At 42.2% G+C, this 15,444-nt stretch overlaps 1 protein-coding gene across 2 annotated transcripts in view; it reads right to left on the bottom strand.

Moving 5' to 3' along the window:
- The window catches only part of LOC142104373 (uncharacterized), a 388,681-nt gene that overhangs the window by 349,579 nt on the left and 23,658 nt on the right, over window positions 1–15,444 (bottom strand). For both annotated transcript variants that reach the window (XR_012679564.1, XM_075188999.1), the window contains exon 3: window positions 7,098–7,307. Coding sequence is in view for 1 of the 2 variants with exons in the window: in XM_075188999.1 (XP_075045100.1) it covers window positions 7,098–7,307 (210 nt within the window). In the remaining variant the exon portion in view is untranslated. The remainder of the gene's footprint in view (window positions 1–7,097; window positions 7,308–15,444) is intronic.

Genomic DNA, 15,444 nt, shown 5'->3' with positions numbered 1-15,444 from the left:
TCAAGCATACAAAAGAAGAAAAGTGCTATTGAACCAAGGTGCTTTCTATGGACAGATCTGGTACTCAGAACATTCCTGGAAATCAAAGACAGTTGGCAACTATGAAAGATTCCATAAAGATCTCTTATTATTTCAATATCTTAATATTTGCTTACAAGGTGGCTTTTGAATTTAATGTGTACCCATCACCTACAATTAAGACATTTAAGACACATTTCTTGGACCGTTCAACAATAACTCATGAGAATCAGTACTCATTAAGCTGCACTGTGTCTACACTGTTAATTGTGCAAGTTATTTACCCATGCTATCTTACCTTGTCCCTCCAATTATTTATCTGATGCTATTAACTAAACTCCTTGAACACATCACCAATTAAAATGACAAGTTAACATAAAACAAATTCTTCTTCTTTACTTTAAACAGTACTCTCATAGGTGTAAATAGTAAATCAAGCTCTTGACAATTTTGAAAGCAAATAAATTACCATTAAAACAAAAAAGTCTGCTACAGCATACAATGCTAACAGGAACATGTGAGATACCGTAGGACTAGACCGTAATTTAAGAGCTAAGAGAATGCATTTAAAAATACAATCCCAATATTTTAAGTAAACCTCTCTGCACTGGACAAAGGCAAAAGATGAGACTGACCAGATGGCCTTGCATGCCAGCTTGTCCTTTAATGTAATTTAATTTTAGAGAAAACATATATTACTTTTAACAAATCATACTCTGTATGGGCCTGATTTATTAAGGAAAGTAAATAAAAAAATGAGTAACTTTGCACCTTGGCAAAACCATGTTGCATTGAAGGGTAAGGCAAATTTAAAATATGACGGGAGATTTATAGTTGGGGTAGGGCATGTTCTAGATCAACTTCAAATATTATTTGTGCACTGAAAGCTATTAAAAGTATTTGTGCGCTAAAAAAAAAACCAGCCAGTATTTATCTTATGCGCAAAGTAATAAACTAATTTGCACCCCTTGCATTGTAACATGGTTTTGTCCAGGAGAAAACTTACTCCTTTTTTTGCCTTACTTTCCTTAATGAATCAGGCCCTATATATCACTTTCTATGACAACAAATACAATATGTAAAGCTGGCCACCTACCGTGCGATTTTCATTGGTCATATTGACCAATATGTAAGGTTGTGATCATCGTGTTTTATACAAATATGATGCTATTATATTAGATCTGATCAGGTGTAGCTGAAATGAGGTAGAAAATTGTGTGTTGGGTCATAGAAAGACCTGAAACTGCAGGTGACCATGGCTCTACTGTGGACAACTGAACTTGTGCAATTTCAGCGATTGCCATGTTTGCGTAAACTATTATAACTAAAAATAATATTTGATATTGGGGCGGCGACAGAGTTGTGAAAGTCTTTTTAATATCCTTTCATATGCATTTTTTGAGGCAAAGCGAGTCAGCTTCGCCAAGTTAGCAAGGCCAGCTTTTATCGGAGACGCGGCTGCAACTTTTACGGATCACTGACGGACTTTGCCAAGAGCAGGTCCTCATGCCACTGGTCCGTGAATCCAAAGTTGCAGCCGAGGTATACTGGTTCCGTTGGTAAATTCCGAGACACTATGATGGATTCTAACATAAAATGTTGATGACCTTCAATTCGGGACCTCAAAACAACCAAAGCTAGCTGGCAAGTAAGCAATACATTTAGGTAAGCCTCTGGCAAGCTACATTTATGTATATAAAATATGCAAAGATTAAAGATATTTTTACGTCATTGAAACACAATATATTAAGCATTTCAGCTAACTGAAAAGTTCCAACTACACTACACGTGTTACAGCTGCCAAACCTTCTGTGGACAGATGGAATCTTCCCTACATTTATAGATACTACTGTGTTACAGCCAGAAGACCGTCAGCTAATCCATCTGAGGACATTGCGGAGCACACAGAAAGCAGACCTTACAATACCATCAGTGACAGCGGTACACTGTTGATCTTTAAAGTAGCATTTTTAGGTATAGAATACCTTTAGAACATTGCGTAGAGAATGTACTGTGTGTGTGTGTATTTTAGTGCAATGTGTAAGAACATAAGTGTAGTAATTAATGATCTTGCCTTGGGGCAATAGGAAAACTCATCATTTGGTTTATAGTGGATTGCTTGCCTACCTCTCCCACTGTGCAACAGTATAATTTGCGCAGTGGGTAGGGACAACGTAGGGACTATTTTTCAAGATAGACAAAACACGTCCTACTCAATTGTCCCAAGTGTCACGATTCTTATGCCAGAACGGTTTATGAACAGAATCCTCCCGTAATCTAGATACCACACCCCAGTAAGGCGCGGAGTCTAACAAGGAGATGGTATTCACCAGGGACTAGCCTCAAGGTGGTTTGGGCTTAGCTGTGTCTCCTTGAAGGTCGTGGCCCTTCCTAGGAGTAACTAGGCGGAACTTCTTAGAAGAACAAGCCTGAGGGGTCGGCAATATAGTAGAGTGTCAGCTCTGCAATGACTGGTTACCACTGGAATGGTGGCAGAACACTCAGGAGGTGTTTGTTCAGTAGTCAGCAGATTTCCACAGGAACAGAGGAGAAGCGCTATAATAGAATGTCGGCTCTGCAGACAAACAGGAGGACAAGGAGCCACGTCAGAATGATATGAAACATAAAGAACAGGCACTGAGGATACAGAGGAGCGAAGATGGCGGCTCCCAGCCAGGAGCGAGCGGTCGGCAGGGGCAGGTAAGTGTGTCGGGGATCGGGTGTATGGTCCGATCGCCCGGCGTCTGACACCAAGCCACGCATCCCAGGGACTATGCTGTGTTTAATAATGTGTGCTTGTTGGTTATAGCACAGAATATATATTTTGTAATTCATTATCCTACCTTGAGATTATTTATTTCAAGCTTGCCACTTGTGTTCTGTGTAGATAGCTTGCCCTCGCTCTCTCTCAGTGGTTGATGTGTATCAGTAAATACAATGCATTTTTTTATTCCCTTGAACAGATTAATTGTAATTGAATTTGATTTGCGTTTCAGAAGGGAACAACAATCCAATAAATGATCAGTTTAACTTAATTTGTGTTATTCTGCTTGGAGACCAGGGTTTTTTTGTATATTTGTCTATCATTCTTACAGCTCATCTCAACATTCATTGTGAAATAAAGGTGGACCACTAAATATTTAGACTAACAACACATTTGGGAGCCCAGTGCTGAAAATCTACTGCTCTGTGTGCCTCTATTCATGCCCCACCAAGAGATTATGTGAATGGAGGTGTGATCATACAGTCATTTAGATGGGTGCCTGATAGGCTAAAAATATTGTGCTTCATCTGTTTAAAATATATTTAATCAAAAAACGCTTCTGCCTTTTTGTGGCTGTATGATTGGCTGAAGAGTTATTAGGAAGGTGAACAGAATGTTCTGGTAACATGGTCATGCGTTACTGGATGGTGCTACGGTTTCCATTTATTTTAGGAATTGGTAGATTGATCGAGCAGTTAAGCCTGACAGCCCTTGAAGCAAGTTACAGTGTTCAAGGAAAAGTTTGGCTGCTGATTATCAAATTGATTGAGCAACTCCAGTTGTTATAAAATATGACTGTAGTCTTGTCTTGCCTAATGAGAAAAGCATTATTCGAAAGGATTATAAAATATCAATGTAAAAATACCTGCCTGTTTTCAGTTAAAGGATTTATCATTGGGTGCCTGTTTCCTGAAAGTATCTATACAGCTAAGAATATGTGTTTTATTTTGAGTTTTTTTTACGTTAGTTTGTTTAATGTATAAACACACACTGATTATACAGGTACTGTCACCTCCTGATTATGCAAATTATAATTAAAGTAACTGGAACACCAGAAGCAGTGCAAGCCAGGGGAACAAATATCCTAGAACAGAATACACCGATATATATTTCCTTGCATCTTAATGGTCATAATTACACTATGAGACGTTTAACCCTTGTGAAATGCGACATGCCACAAAATGAGCCTGCTAAGAACTATGCTCTTTGTTTGTGGCCATAATTTTAACAAACCAATGCGTTGTATGAAAAATGATTTCAAAGATCTATAAGTCAAATAGAAGACAGTCCCATCTGACCAATATTCAATGCAAACCTTATTCTAGTTACTGAGAAACAATACACAGAGCTTGATAATGACCTCACAACTTGCAATCATCAGACCCTATTGCAAAATTAGGGGGGGATGGGCAGAGGGTATCTACTTACTGCACTAGACACCCTTGCACTGCTCTACTGAGCATGTGCAGGGGCCGATGTTTGTACAATAAAGCCTGTTTGACCTTTCAGTCCCACTGTGATATGATAGGTGTTCACTGCACATGCGCCACCCCAGCACTTGTTCAAAAGAAATCTCTGTCACTTCCCTCTCCTCTGCATAGACTGCCAGCACCATACACCTGCTGGATCTATTTCCCCCTCTCCTCTTCTTATACTGCCACCACCACACACCTGCTGGATCTGTCTCCTCTCTCTCCTCTTCTTATACTGCCACCACCATACACCTGCTAGATCTACCTCCCCCTCTCCACTGCATAGACTGTCACTACCATACACCTGCTGGATCTATTTCCCCATCTCCTCTTCTTATACTGCCACCACCATACACCTGCTGGACCTGTCTTTTCCCTCTACTCTTCTTATCCTGCCACCACCATACACCTGCTGGATCTATTTCCCCCTCTCCTCTTCTTATACTGCCACCACCATACACCTGCTGGATCTGTCTCCTCCCTCTCCTCTTCTTATACTGCCAGCACCACACACCTGCTGGATCTGTGTCCTCTCTCTCCTCTTCTTAGACTGCCACCACCAAACAACTGCAGAATCTGTCTCCTCTCTCTCCTCTGCATAGACTGCCACCACCATACACCTGCTAGATCTACCTCCCCCTCTCCACTGCATAGACTGTCACTACCATACACCTGCAGGATCTGCCTCCCCCTCACCACTATTAAGATTGCCAGCACCACACACCTGCAGGATCTGTCTCCTCTCTCTCCTCTTCTTATACTGCCAGCACCACACACCTGCAGGATCTGTCTCCTCTCTCTCCTCTTCTTATACTGCCAGCACCACACACCTGCTGGATCTGTCTCCTCTCTCTCCTCTTCTTATACTGCCACCACCATACACCTGCTGGATCTGTCTCCTCTCTCTCCTCTTCTTAGACTGCCACCACCACACACCAACTTGATCTGCCTCCCCTTCTCATCTTCATAGACTGCCACCACCATACACCTGCTGGATCTGTCTCCTCTCTCTCCTCTTCTTATACTGCCAGCACCACACACCTGCTGGATCTGTCTCCTCTCTCTCCTCTTCTTATACTGCCACCACCATACACCTGCTGGATCTGTCTCCTCTCTCTCCTCTTCATAGACTGCCACCACCACACACCTGCTTGATCTGCCTCCCCTTCTCATCTTCATAGACTGCCACCACCATACACCTGCTGGATCTGTCTCCTCTCTCTCCTCTTCTTATACTGCCAGCACCACACACCTGCTGGATCTGTCTCCTCTCTCTCCTCTTCTTAGACTGCCACCACCAAACACCTGCTTGATCTGCCTCCCCTTCTCATCTTCATAGACTGCCACCACCATACACCTGCTGGATCTGTCTCCTCTCTCTCCTCTTATTATACTGCCAGCACCACACATCTGCTTGATCTGTCTCCCCCTCTCCTCTGCATAGACTGTCACTACCATACACCTGCTGGATCTGCCTCCCCTCTCCTCTGCATAGACTGTCACTACCATACACCTGCTGGATCTGCCTCCCCCTCACCTCTATTAAGATTGCCACCACCATACACCTTCTGGATCTGCCTCCTCTCTCTCCTCTTCTTAGACTGCCACCACCACACACCTGCTTGATCTGCCTCCCCTTCTCCTCTTCATAGACTGCCACCACCATACACCTGCAGGATCTGCCTCCCCTTCTCATCTTCATAGACTGCCACCACCATACACCTGCAGGATCTGCCTCCCCTTCTCATCTTCATAGACTGCCACCACCATACACCTGCAGGATCTGCCTCCCCTTCTCATCCTCATAGACTGCCACCACCATACACCTGCTGGATCTGTCTCCTCTCTCTCCTCTTCTTATACTGCCAGCACTACACATCTGCTTGATCTGCCTCCCCCTCTCCTCATCTTAGACTGCCAACACCAAACAACTGCAGAATCTGTCTCCTCTCTCTCCTCTGCATAGACTGCCATCACCATACACCTGCTAGATCTACCTCCCCCCTCTCCACTGCATAGACTGCCACCACCATACACCTGCTAGATCTGCCTCCCCTCTCCTCTGCATAGACTGCCACCACCATACACCTGCAGGATCTGCCTCTCTTCTCCTCTATTAAGATTGCCACCACCAATACACCTGCTGGATCTGTCTCCTCTCTCTCCTCTTCTTAGACTGCCACCACCATACACCTGCTTGATCTGCCTCCCCTTCTCCTCTGCATAGACTGCCACCACCACACAACTGCTGGATCTGCCTCCCCTTCTCCTCTGCATAGACTGCCACCACCACACAACTGCAGGATCTGCCTCCCCTCTCCTCTGCATAGACTGTCACCACCACACACCTGCTTGATCTGCCTCCTCCCTCTCCTCTGCATAATTGCCAAAAGTGTACACCTACTGAAACTGTCTCCTCCTTCTCCTCTCCATAAAATGTTACTAGCATACACAGGTGCATCAGTTTTCTTCTTCCACTCTGCACAGAATGCTACCAGCATACACTTGTCTCCTCTTATTTATTTGTACATTATGCCACTAGTATTATGTGGAGGTCACCAGGTAAATAAAAAATAGGTATTTCTGGATAGTGTTACATATAGGTAGTTTTATTTATATTAAATAGTGTTCTTGAAAGAGGAATAAAAGTAAATCATGGCACTCAGCCCCCTTTAAGAGGTAGTACAAGAACAGACACATGAATTGTTATATAGTATAATATTTGGTGACATTAATTTGTCTTCATGGTTTTGTAAATCAAGGTGAAATAAAGTGTACATTCCATTCTGAATCTCTTTTATCCGTTGTGTCACATTGATCTACACGGTTACAGTTGTACTTACTGATGAATTGGGAGTATGCCTCAGAAATCTGACAACTTTGGCATCCGAAGCAGGACATGCTAAAGCCATATATCGATTACGAAAGGTCCCGTAGATTTTTAGGTGAAATCCTGGCTTGCCCAATGTGTCTTTACCACTGCTGGAGACATCAATTCCATAGGCTGATAGATCAAAATATAAATTGTGCGCTCGGATCTCAGGAGTTGGTACCTGCATGCAAAAATAGATATTAATGAGCATAGTATTTTCATGTCTAAACAAAACAAAGTAAGATAACTACACCCTTCTATACAAAAATCAATTTTTCAATCAATTATAATAAAACAAGTGAAATCATTAGTGATCTGAATGTTGTCATCGTGATGTTTTAGTAAGCAATTATACTTGTGTATAAGAGTGTACTTGAATATTTATCAGCAGAGAATAATGTTTCTTATTATGTTTGCAGATGTTTAATTTCCTGTGATGAGCTCATATAAAGTTTATTTTAATAAGTAGACACAATAATAGAAGAGAAAAATACAGTTCTACATCAATGAACCGAACATATTTGAATGAATAAACATTAAGTCGAAAAACAAAAAGCGGAAAACAGATAAATGGAGAGAACACATTTTGTTTTTGGGGTTTTGTTTTTAATCATGAAAGGGGAGTAAATACATAAAACATTGAAAGCACAAATACTTTGTGTAAGATGTTATTTGATCAATTATCTCTTAACATAGTTATGGGTAACAGGTGACCCTCTGAACTCTGACCTGTGGCCCCCAGCTCCATCCAACCTCATGCCCTGTGGACCTTTTTTTTTGCTTTATGCCTTGTTGACCCCAGCTCTTCGCTTTAGTCTTAACTGAGCTTCTTCCGCTGTCCCAGCTCTTATTAAATAAAGAGAATAAGACTGAATGGAGAGTAGGATTGATTCTGAAGAGAAGCACTTACACAGTTTTCATTGTAAATAACCCAGTCTAAATCCAATAATAGAGGCCTAGCTTGCCTGTATTGCCAGTGGCTCAATAGCTATTTGAAAAAAAGTCCAGGAAAAGTGGGCAACCCTGATGTCCCCTGTCTGCAAGGAGTCAGAAATGTTGGCATCACCATTAAGTAGGGAGGTTGGTTTACCTGTCTTACATCTGAAGTAGTGATCCTAGGAATGTATGTAGACTTCAAGGCTTGCCAAGATGGCATGGCCAGCATGTAATCAACACCCGTTACAAAAAATCCACTTTGCCCCTGCAAGGTCCACTGTTATAGCTTAGTCCTCCCGCTGGAGGCTAATGAAACATGAGTAATTGAGTGCTTGATCAAAGAGACTCCCAAACCGCTCTATCAGGGGCAAAACCAACGTTGGTAAAATTATTTAAATTGGATTGCAAACCCTGTTGGTCACTCTAGGCTCCTTAATCCAGAAGGAGCTAAGTCGCAACAGCACAAAGCATCTCACCAGGCCCATAAAAACACTAACCACTAAAAGAGCATTCTCTGAAAGGGTTCTGGAAACAAATATGAATCCTATGACTTTAATGTCCATGTTGGCCTCAGCCAAAGCCACGTGAATATGAGACAGGACACAGTAAGAAACAGAGTGATAGGAAAACTGTTTCTCATTAGAGTAAAATGCCCACTAAACATCTGTGAGAGGAAGACTATTGATCCGACTAGGGAATGTGCAGAAAAGCCCAGGGAAGCCGTGCCTAGCAGAGTCTAGGAATGCAGCACATAGGTCTTGCCCTACCATTTCACTTATAGATCAAATAGCAGCAGTAGAACAAATAAGGAGTAAGCCATGAGCTGGAGAGCAATACATGGTAAAATTGACTTTTGCCCAGCAGAAGGAAGGTAGTAGAAATCAGAGTCAATACTTATCATGCCGTGGTCTGTGAGAAGGCTGTGGTCCCAAGTCAACTCAGCCAAGGGCCTTCCGAAGCTCATTAAGCAACTTGGAGACCACATCCACGACACTAAGCATGATACCATAGAGTAACAGCAATAAAGGATGCTCTTTTACGCTGGAAATCAGGAAAATAATCAGTGCGTAGAGAGCACCTAATGTTGTTATGTTTTGATCAAAAGGACTAGATGGAACTCTTTGCACCCTCTTAACAACCAACTTGGAGAAAAACAGATCATCTCAGAAGGTGCATCTCAATCAGTTCTCCTCCAACCTCCCAGGAGTCCCAGCAGGCAAATTTAGCTCCTCCTGGAACGATTCTCAATGTCCTCTGTCTTTGTCCTGCATGTTAGTAAGCCGGGCTCTCATATTTGTGGGGAGAGGCCAGTGACTCACCAGTCACAATGTGGCCATAAACTCCTTCTGAGGTGGGCCACGAGATACCGACAAACTTCTCTAGATGCTCCACCACATCAGACTCACAAAGGGATTGCCTGTGCTTTACCATGTCAAATGTTAGTAGAAGTCACTGGTTGCAGTGGCAAGCCCCTTAAGAGAATATAAACAGACATGACTTAAAAGAAGTCCTGGCGGTAAACGTATCAACCAGCGGTTTCTGCAATGATTTCCGGTGACTTTGCAGGGGAAATTTAAAACGGTAATGTCTTTTTAAGCTAGGAGTAATCCCTAGACAAATTAGGAGATGCTAATTTAATAGGTCAGGACTCAGGAGAATCTCTGACAAATTGGTGGCATAGCAGTGGGATAGTTATTATTACTTAGAGCATTTAAGTGCTTGGTTTAAGCAATTATTCCATTCACTTAAGCACTTGTAGCATCCTTGCGTGGAATACAGCTATTCAGAAGGACTAAACTCAGTGCCCCTATCAGGAAGCATTCATGTATTGTATTTCTTTTACTTGGCAAAGCATTTGTAATGTATTGAATAAACCAATGTGAATTTATGCACTTATTAAATATGAATTTTAAAGAGGACGGGTAGTGTTAATACAAATGTAAGGTTGAATGTTTCAGTAATAAAAAAAATAAATTATAAAAGTATCTTTTCTCAGTAACACTTTTATAGAAGCCATGAAACCACATCATGTATCTGAAGTAAATTCTCAGCTCGGTCATAGATTACACAGTTTTATTGATTTCAATCAGCCTTTGATCACACTCAGATAAAGCTTAGGGAAAAAGGGAGGGGGTGGGTGAGCATTGTTTAAACAAGAGGTCTTTATTCACAAAGGCAGGATATCATTAATTTAATGACTGTTTACAACAGTTTATGCTGCAAATTACTTCTCTTGCTTGCACATGAGATGGTTATTATCTTTGTACACAACTTCAGTAGAAATGTCTGCATCTCACAGTAGTTATGGCATTGCAGTCTTGCAGTTCTTTCAAAGACCTATGTTTGTTCTGACTGTACAACTAGTTCTGTAGCACAGACTAAATAAATATGTTTGGTTTAGTTGGGTTTAGTTTGGAAAGCAGTGGTCTTAATAAACAATATACAGTATATATAAACTAGCTGAAGTCCTCGGCGTTGCCCGGGTTTAAATCTTATTAAGTTATTAATGAGTTGGATGTAACTGTCAACCTTTTAAAAGTAATTGGCAGCTCTTCCAACACACCCATGAGGTGCCTGCCCAGTGTCATTTTTGTTTTTATATTTAATGTCATCCATATCCATCCAGTGGAAGGGCCAGAACAGCCTCCCTAGGTCAAACTTTTGCTCAGCGTACACCAACGAGAGGTCGACTGGGACCTCAATCCCCTAGTATGTCTTCTGGGATCCAATGTTACCAGTATGTGAAGTTTTCACCCAAATGTATCCAGTGGAAGGCTCAGAACAGGCTCCCCGGGTCAAAGTTCTGCCCAGCATACATCAACGGGAGGTCCAACTGGAACTCTAACTCTGCTAATACCTGGCCTGGATCCAATTGGACCACTTCGCGTTGCTTTCATCCCAATCGGTGCAGGGGTGTCCAAATGCAGGTTCAGAGTAGCTACATGGGTCAAAGTTCTGTCCAGCATACACCAACAGGAGGTCTGACTGGGACCCTAACCCCGCTAAATTCTTGCCAGGATCCAACTGGACCACCTTGCATTGGTTCAGCAAAATCGGTGCGCGGTAGTCTCAATACATAACCGGACAAACAGACCAATCATTTTTAGCACACAGCGCCACAGGCTTTCAGATAAAAGAAGCTGGCTGTACACTATTAAGAGCCAATGGAAGAGTTTAGCGGAATTAGTGGCGCTATATAAATAAATGATGATGATGATGATCCTGACCAATCTGTATTCATACCCAAAGGAGAGACACTTCTGAATAAATATTGATGGTGGGATTCGGATAAAATGGTCAGTCTCTCTCAAAACAGTTGGACGGTATCATTACGATATGCTTCAAAACCCTGCTTTTAAATATATTATACTGAAACATCACATAGGGCCTGATTCATTAAGGATCTTAAATGAAGAGGATTCTTATTTCAGTCTCCTGGACAAAACCATGTTACATTGCAAGGGATGCAAATGAGTGTTCTGTTTTGCGCATAAGTTAAATACTGCCTGTTTTTTTATATTTTTAATTAGGAGGTATATTTTAAGTATATTAATAAAGTAAAAGTTTTTTTTTTTTATTGTTAACAAGAAGATCGCTGAGTGCCTTCCAATACACAATTCTTCCTCTTCATGCTTCAATAGTAACATGGTTTTGTCCAGGAGACTGAAATAAGAATCCTCTTCATTTAAGATCCTTAATGAATCAGGCTCTTATTTATTAAAAAAAACAACATATTTTCCTGAAGGTGTTATATAGATCTTATTTTAAGAACCAATTAACTTTCCTGTGCACTAGATAAAACTCGTAGATCTCCTGAACAGAATGACCTCAACTGTCTAAAAATAACAAGTAAAAGCAGATGTAGGCATTTAGTATTAGGTAGAGACTGAGAAAACTGCTCTGAAAAACATCTTTGTTTAAAGGTACATAGTGAGTATCTTGTAGATGTAAAACTTTAGCTATACAAACTGTGTCCTGGTTTACTGGAAGTTAGGCTACACTGTACATGTTGCTACTAGCCATACAAGGTTGTGTTGCCAAAACAAACACCTCCACGTTTTAGCTGCAGCGCCCCGAAATATTAATTGTCGCGTTACACTAAGATGAGCAATTAATCTTCTTAACACATACACATCAAATCTTCAGTATAACCATTAACTTACTCCAGCCCTATTATAGCAGCAGGGTTTTTATATTTACGATCTTCGTTTACAATATGGGACTTGATGTGAGAACACCAGCTGACCGTTATTCTCTTTATATTATTCCATAAATCAGTGGCGAATGCATGGACAAAAAAGGAGACTGCATGCACAATGTACTCAAACAAATATACAACGAAGGTTTCTGGATTTCTTCCTAGATGACTTTTATAGAGTCCTCTTTCCATTAATATGCTGTGCAAGCTACCCACCCCTGCAGCCATCGTGCTTGTTCATCCGTGCAATGTTTTCTAAATCTCTTTATTTATATAAATCGACAAGTAGGTAAGTACAATACGAAGAAACGGAGCAGTACGTTTCCAAACAGACAAAACGCAAAAATAGCATAGGTGGTAAAAGGACTGGTCAATGGTTTGACAAAACGATACAGTCAGGCCCGGCGCTCCCATTAGGCAACCTTAGGCAGTTGCCTAGGGCGCCGGGACCTGCAGGGCGCCGCTGACTAGATTTTCTAATCTAGTCAGCGGTTCAGCAGCTCGGAAACTTAGTGCCGCTGTTTTTCAATGTCCGCGGCGCATCTCACATATGATCACTGATCATGTGATAGTCTGTCCGGCGGCGCCTCTGAAGTATCACACTGTCTGTCACTCATAGACAGTGTGAATAAAGTTGTTCCCGACGTCCCCCTCCCCTCCCCTCTCAGCATGCATCGCGAGGAGCAGCTAGAGGAAGAAAAGGTAAGCAAAAATCTAATTATTTTTTTATTTAGTGTGTTGCGGGGGGCGCGGCGGCGAAATTTTGCCTAGGGCGCCGCGAACCCTAGCACCGGCCCTGGATACAGTGCATTACTCTGGCTAGTTTGCATTCAGCAAAGGGTGCCCATCAGAAAACGCAGCCAACAATATCTTGATGTTCCACTCCACGCAATTACCTCTATGAACAATAGCAATGTGAAGGATGCCCCTGGTGGCCTAAGATGCAATTACATGCATTCCTTGTCCCAGCTAACTGGTGAGTACAGCAAACAATACTAGACCCCCCCACCCCCGAATACACAGGTTTTTAACACAGTTTACATGTCAACAGACCCTAGTGCGGACGTGTAGTAAAGTGCAGATGAATTTGGGTGTCTGACCATCTCACTTCAAACCAGGAAAAATAAACTGTATTTACTACTCTTCCTCCAGCACAGAAAAGCACAACAGTTGCAAAAGTGTACTTTTTTTACCGTCATCATTTAATTATATAGCACCACAAATTCAGCAGCGCTGTACAGAGTAGAATATTCGTCACTCACATCAGTCCGTGCCCAATTGGAGCTTACACTGTAAATTCCCTATTACACCCACAGAGGGCTAATTTTGGCAGCAGCCAATTTACCTACTAGTATGTTTTTGGAGCGTGCGAGGAAGCCGGAACACCTGGTCGGAAATGAAACTCAGGACCTCAGTGCTGTGAGGCAGAAGTGCTAATCACTGAGTGGATGTGCTGCCCAAAAGCCTTCTCCTCCAGCAAATTTCCTTCAGCCATCTCCTATAATCACACTCCAGCACTGTACTTATAAACTTCTAGCACGTTATAGCCCAGCTGCTGCTCCTGGGAACAGTAGTCCCACATGCACAGACCTCAGGTGCATTATACAGGCTTTGCAAATTATACAGCTCACCCGATCGCAGGCATGCAGGTGGACAATTCACAGATCCTCAGGACCTCTATCCCACTTTCCAGGGACTCCTCTGCCATGTAAACTCCAACCTCCATACCAGCTGAACTTCCCAATTACCTGCGCTGCACTGTGCAGGGACCTCGCCTCACTGTATTGGGGTCTTTACAAAAGGACTGCTCCATAAGGTACCTGCTAGAAGGAGCTCTCAGACTTTCACTGCCTCTTTTCCCTGTACTGCTATCCTGTGTCTGCTGTGGTGGTGTTGATTCTGGTGCCTCATGTTAGTTGGGGTTCTGAACAGCCCTTAATGAGGATAAAACATGCCTCCGTGGCACCCGCTGCACCCCTCCACCCCCTTTTTCTGTAATGGGGTCTTAAGGCTTAAATTGATATGGTACTTTATCCCTTTTTGTTACTCTCCTGGTCCTGTTGGCAATATGGTTCCTGTCTGCAACATCACATCGACTAAGTCGAGGCCCGCGCCTCACCCCTACATGCTCAACCGGTGACCTCGCCTGCCGTCACTGGAAGGCAGCACCACTATGGTAACGCTACAGACAAAGTTATAGGTGCATAAAATCATGAAACAGTGAGAAATTACATCTGTACCAGGTGTCCACATTTTTTGCAGTTTGTAAATCACCCTCTCTGTTCAGCACATTTTCTTCTCACGGACAGTGGACAATCAACACGTTACCTTAATAGACATTTGAGGCACCACAAATAAAATACAGCTTGCTGCACCCTGTGTGTAATTGTGAGCAATTGAAAAATTGTGCCAAGAGGAACAAAATCTTATTTTATATGTGTCAAAGGCTTATCTGAGCAAGAGATGCCATAAAACAACAACAAGCTGTTTGCTTTTACATAAATGCATGCCAGCCTTATCCTTCTGAGCTCTGTCTGCACTGTGACATCTCTTCTTCTTCCCAGCTCTGCGTCACATGACATGCTGAGAGCTGTGAGCCTGTGTCTGTGCGGCAGACTGACTGTGCCTGTGTCTGGCAGCCATTTATGTTTGCCGTCACTTTAAAAAGAAAATAATAATTTGTAGAAGGATAGCTTAAAAAATCAAATGTATGCTTAAAAGGTATTTAACACTGTATTTAAAGAAGAATAAAAATCTCCCATGTGGGATTGCTGTTTTAACATAGTAACACGTAAATTGAGCGAGAGACATGGAGAAGTCTATTGCAGTCATTTGTGGACATTATAGAAATGTTGGCTGTAATGTGTCCAATTTCCTGAAGGCAGAATCTTCCGGTATGCAATTAATAAATCGTAGAATAGAACTGAATGTCTAAACAAAGCAATTGTTTCTCTATAGGGAAATGCAGATCTTAGTTTTATTGTGGGTTTGACCAGCTGTTAATTCCCTTTTTCCCTGTAATTTTCTCATTTATTTCTAAGTAAACAAGTTAGAGGGAGGATACGTGCTTGTTACAGCGATGTTTCAGTAATCTGTACCATTGCCTCCTTCTTCTATATCTTCTGCATTTTACTAAGTGACCTTGAGATCGCCACTACAGCAAGAACCCAAAGTTGGTGGAGCT

The sequence above is a fragment of the Mixophyes fleayi genome, chromosome 10 (genome assembly GCF_038048845.1).
Source record: "Mixophyes fleayi isolate aMixFle1 chromosome 10, aMixFle1.hap1, whole genome shotgun sequence".
NCBI classification, from domain to species: Eukaryota; Metazoa; Chordata; class Amphibia; order Anura; family Limnodynastidae; genus Mixophyes; species Mixophyes fleayi.
This window is presented reverse-complemented; position numbering and strand designations above follow the sequence as displayed.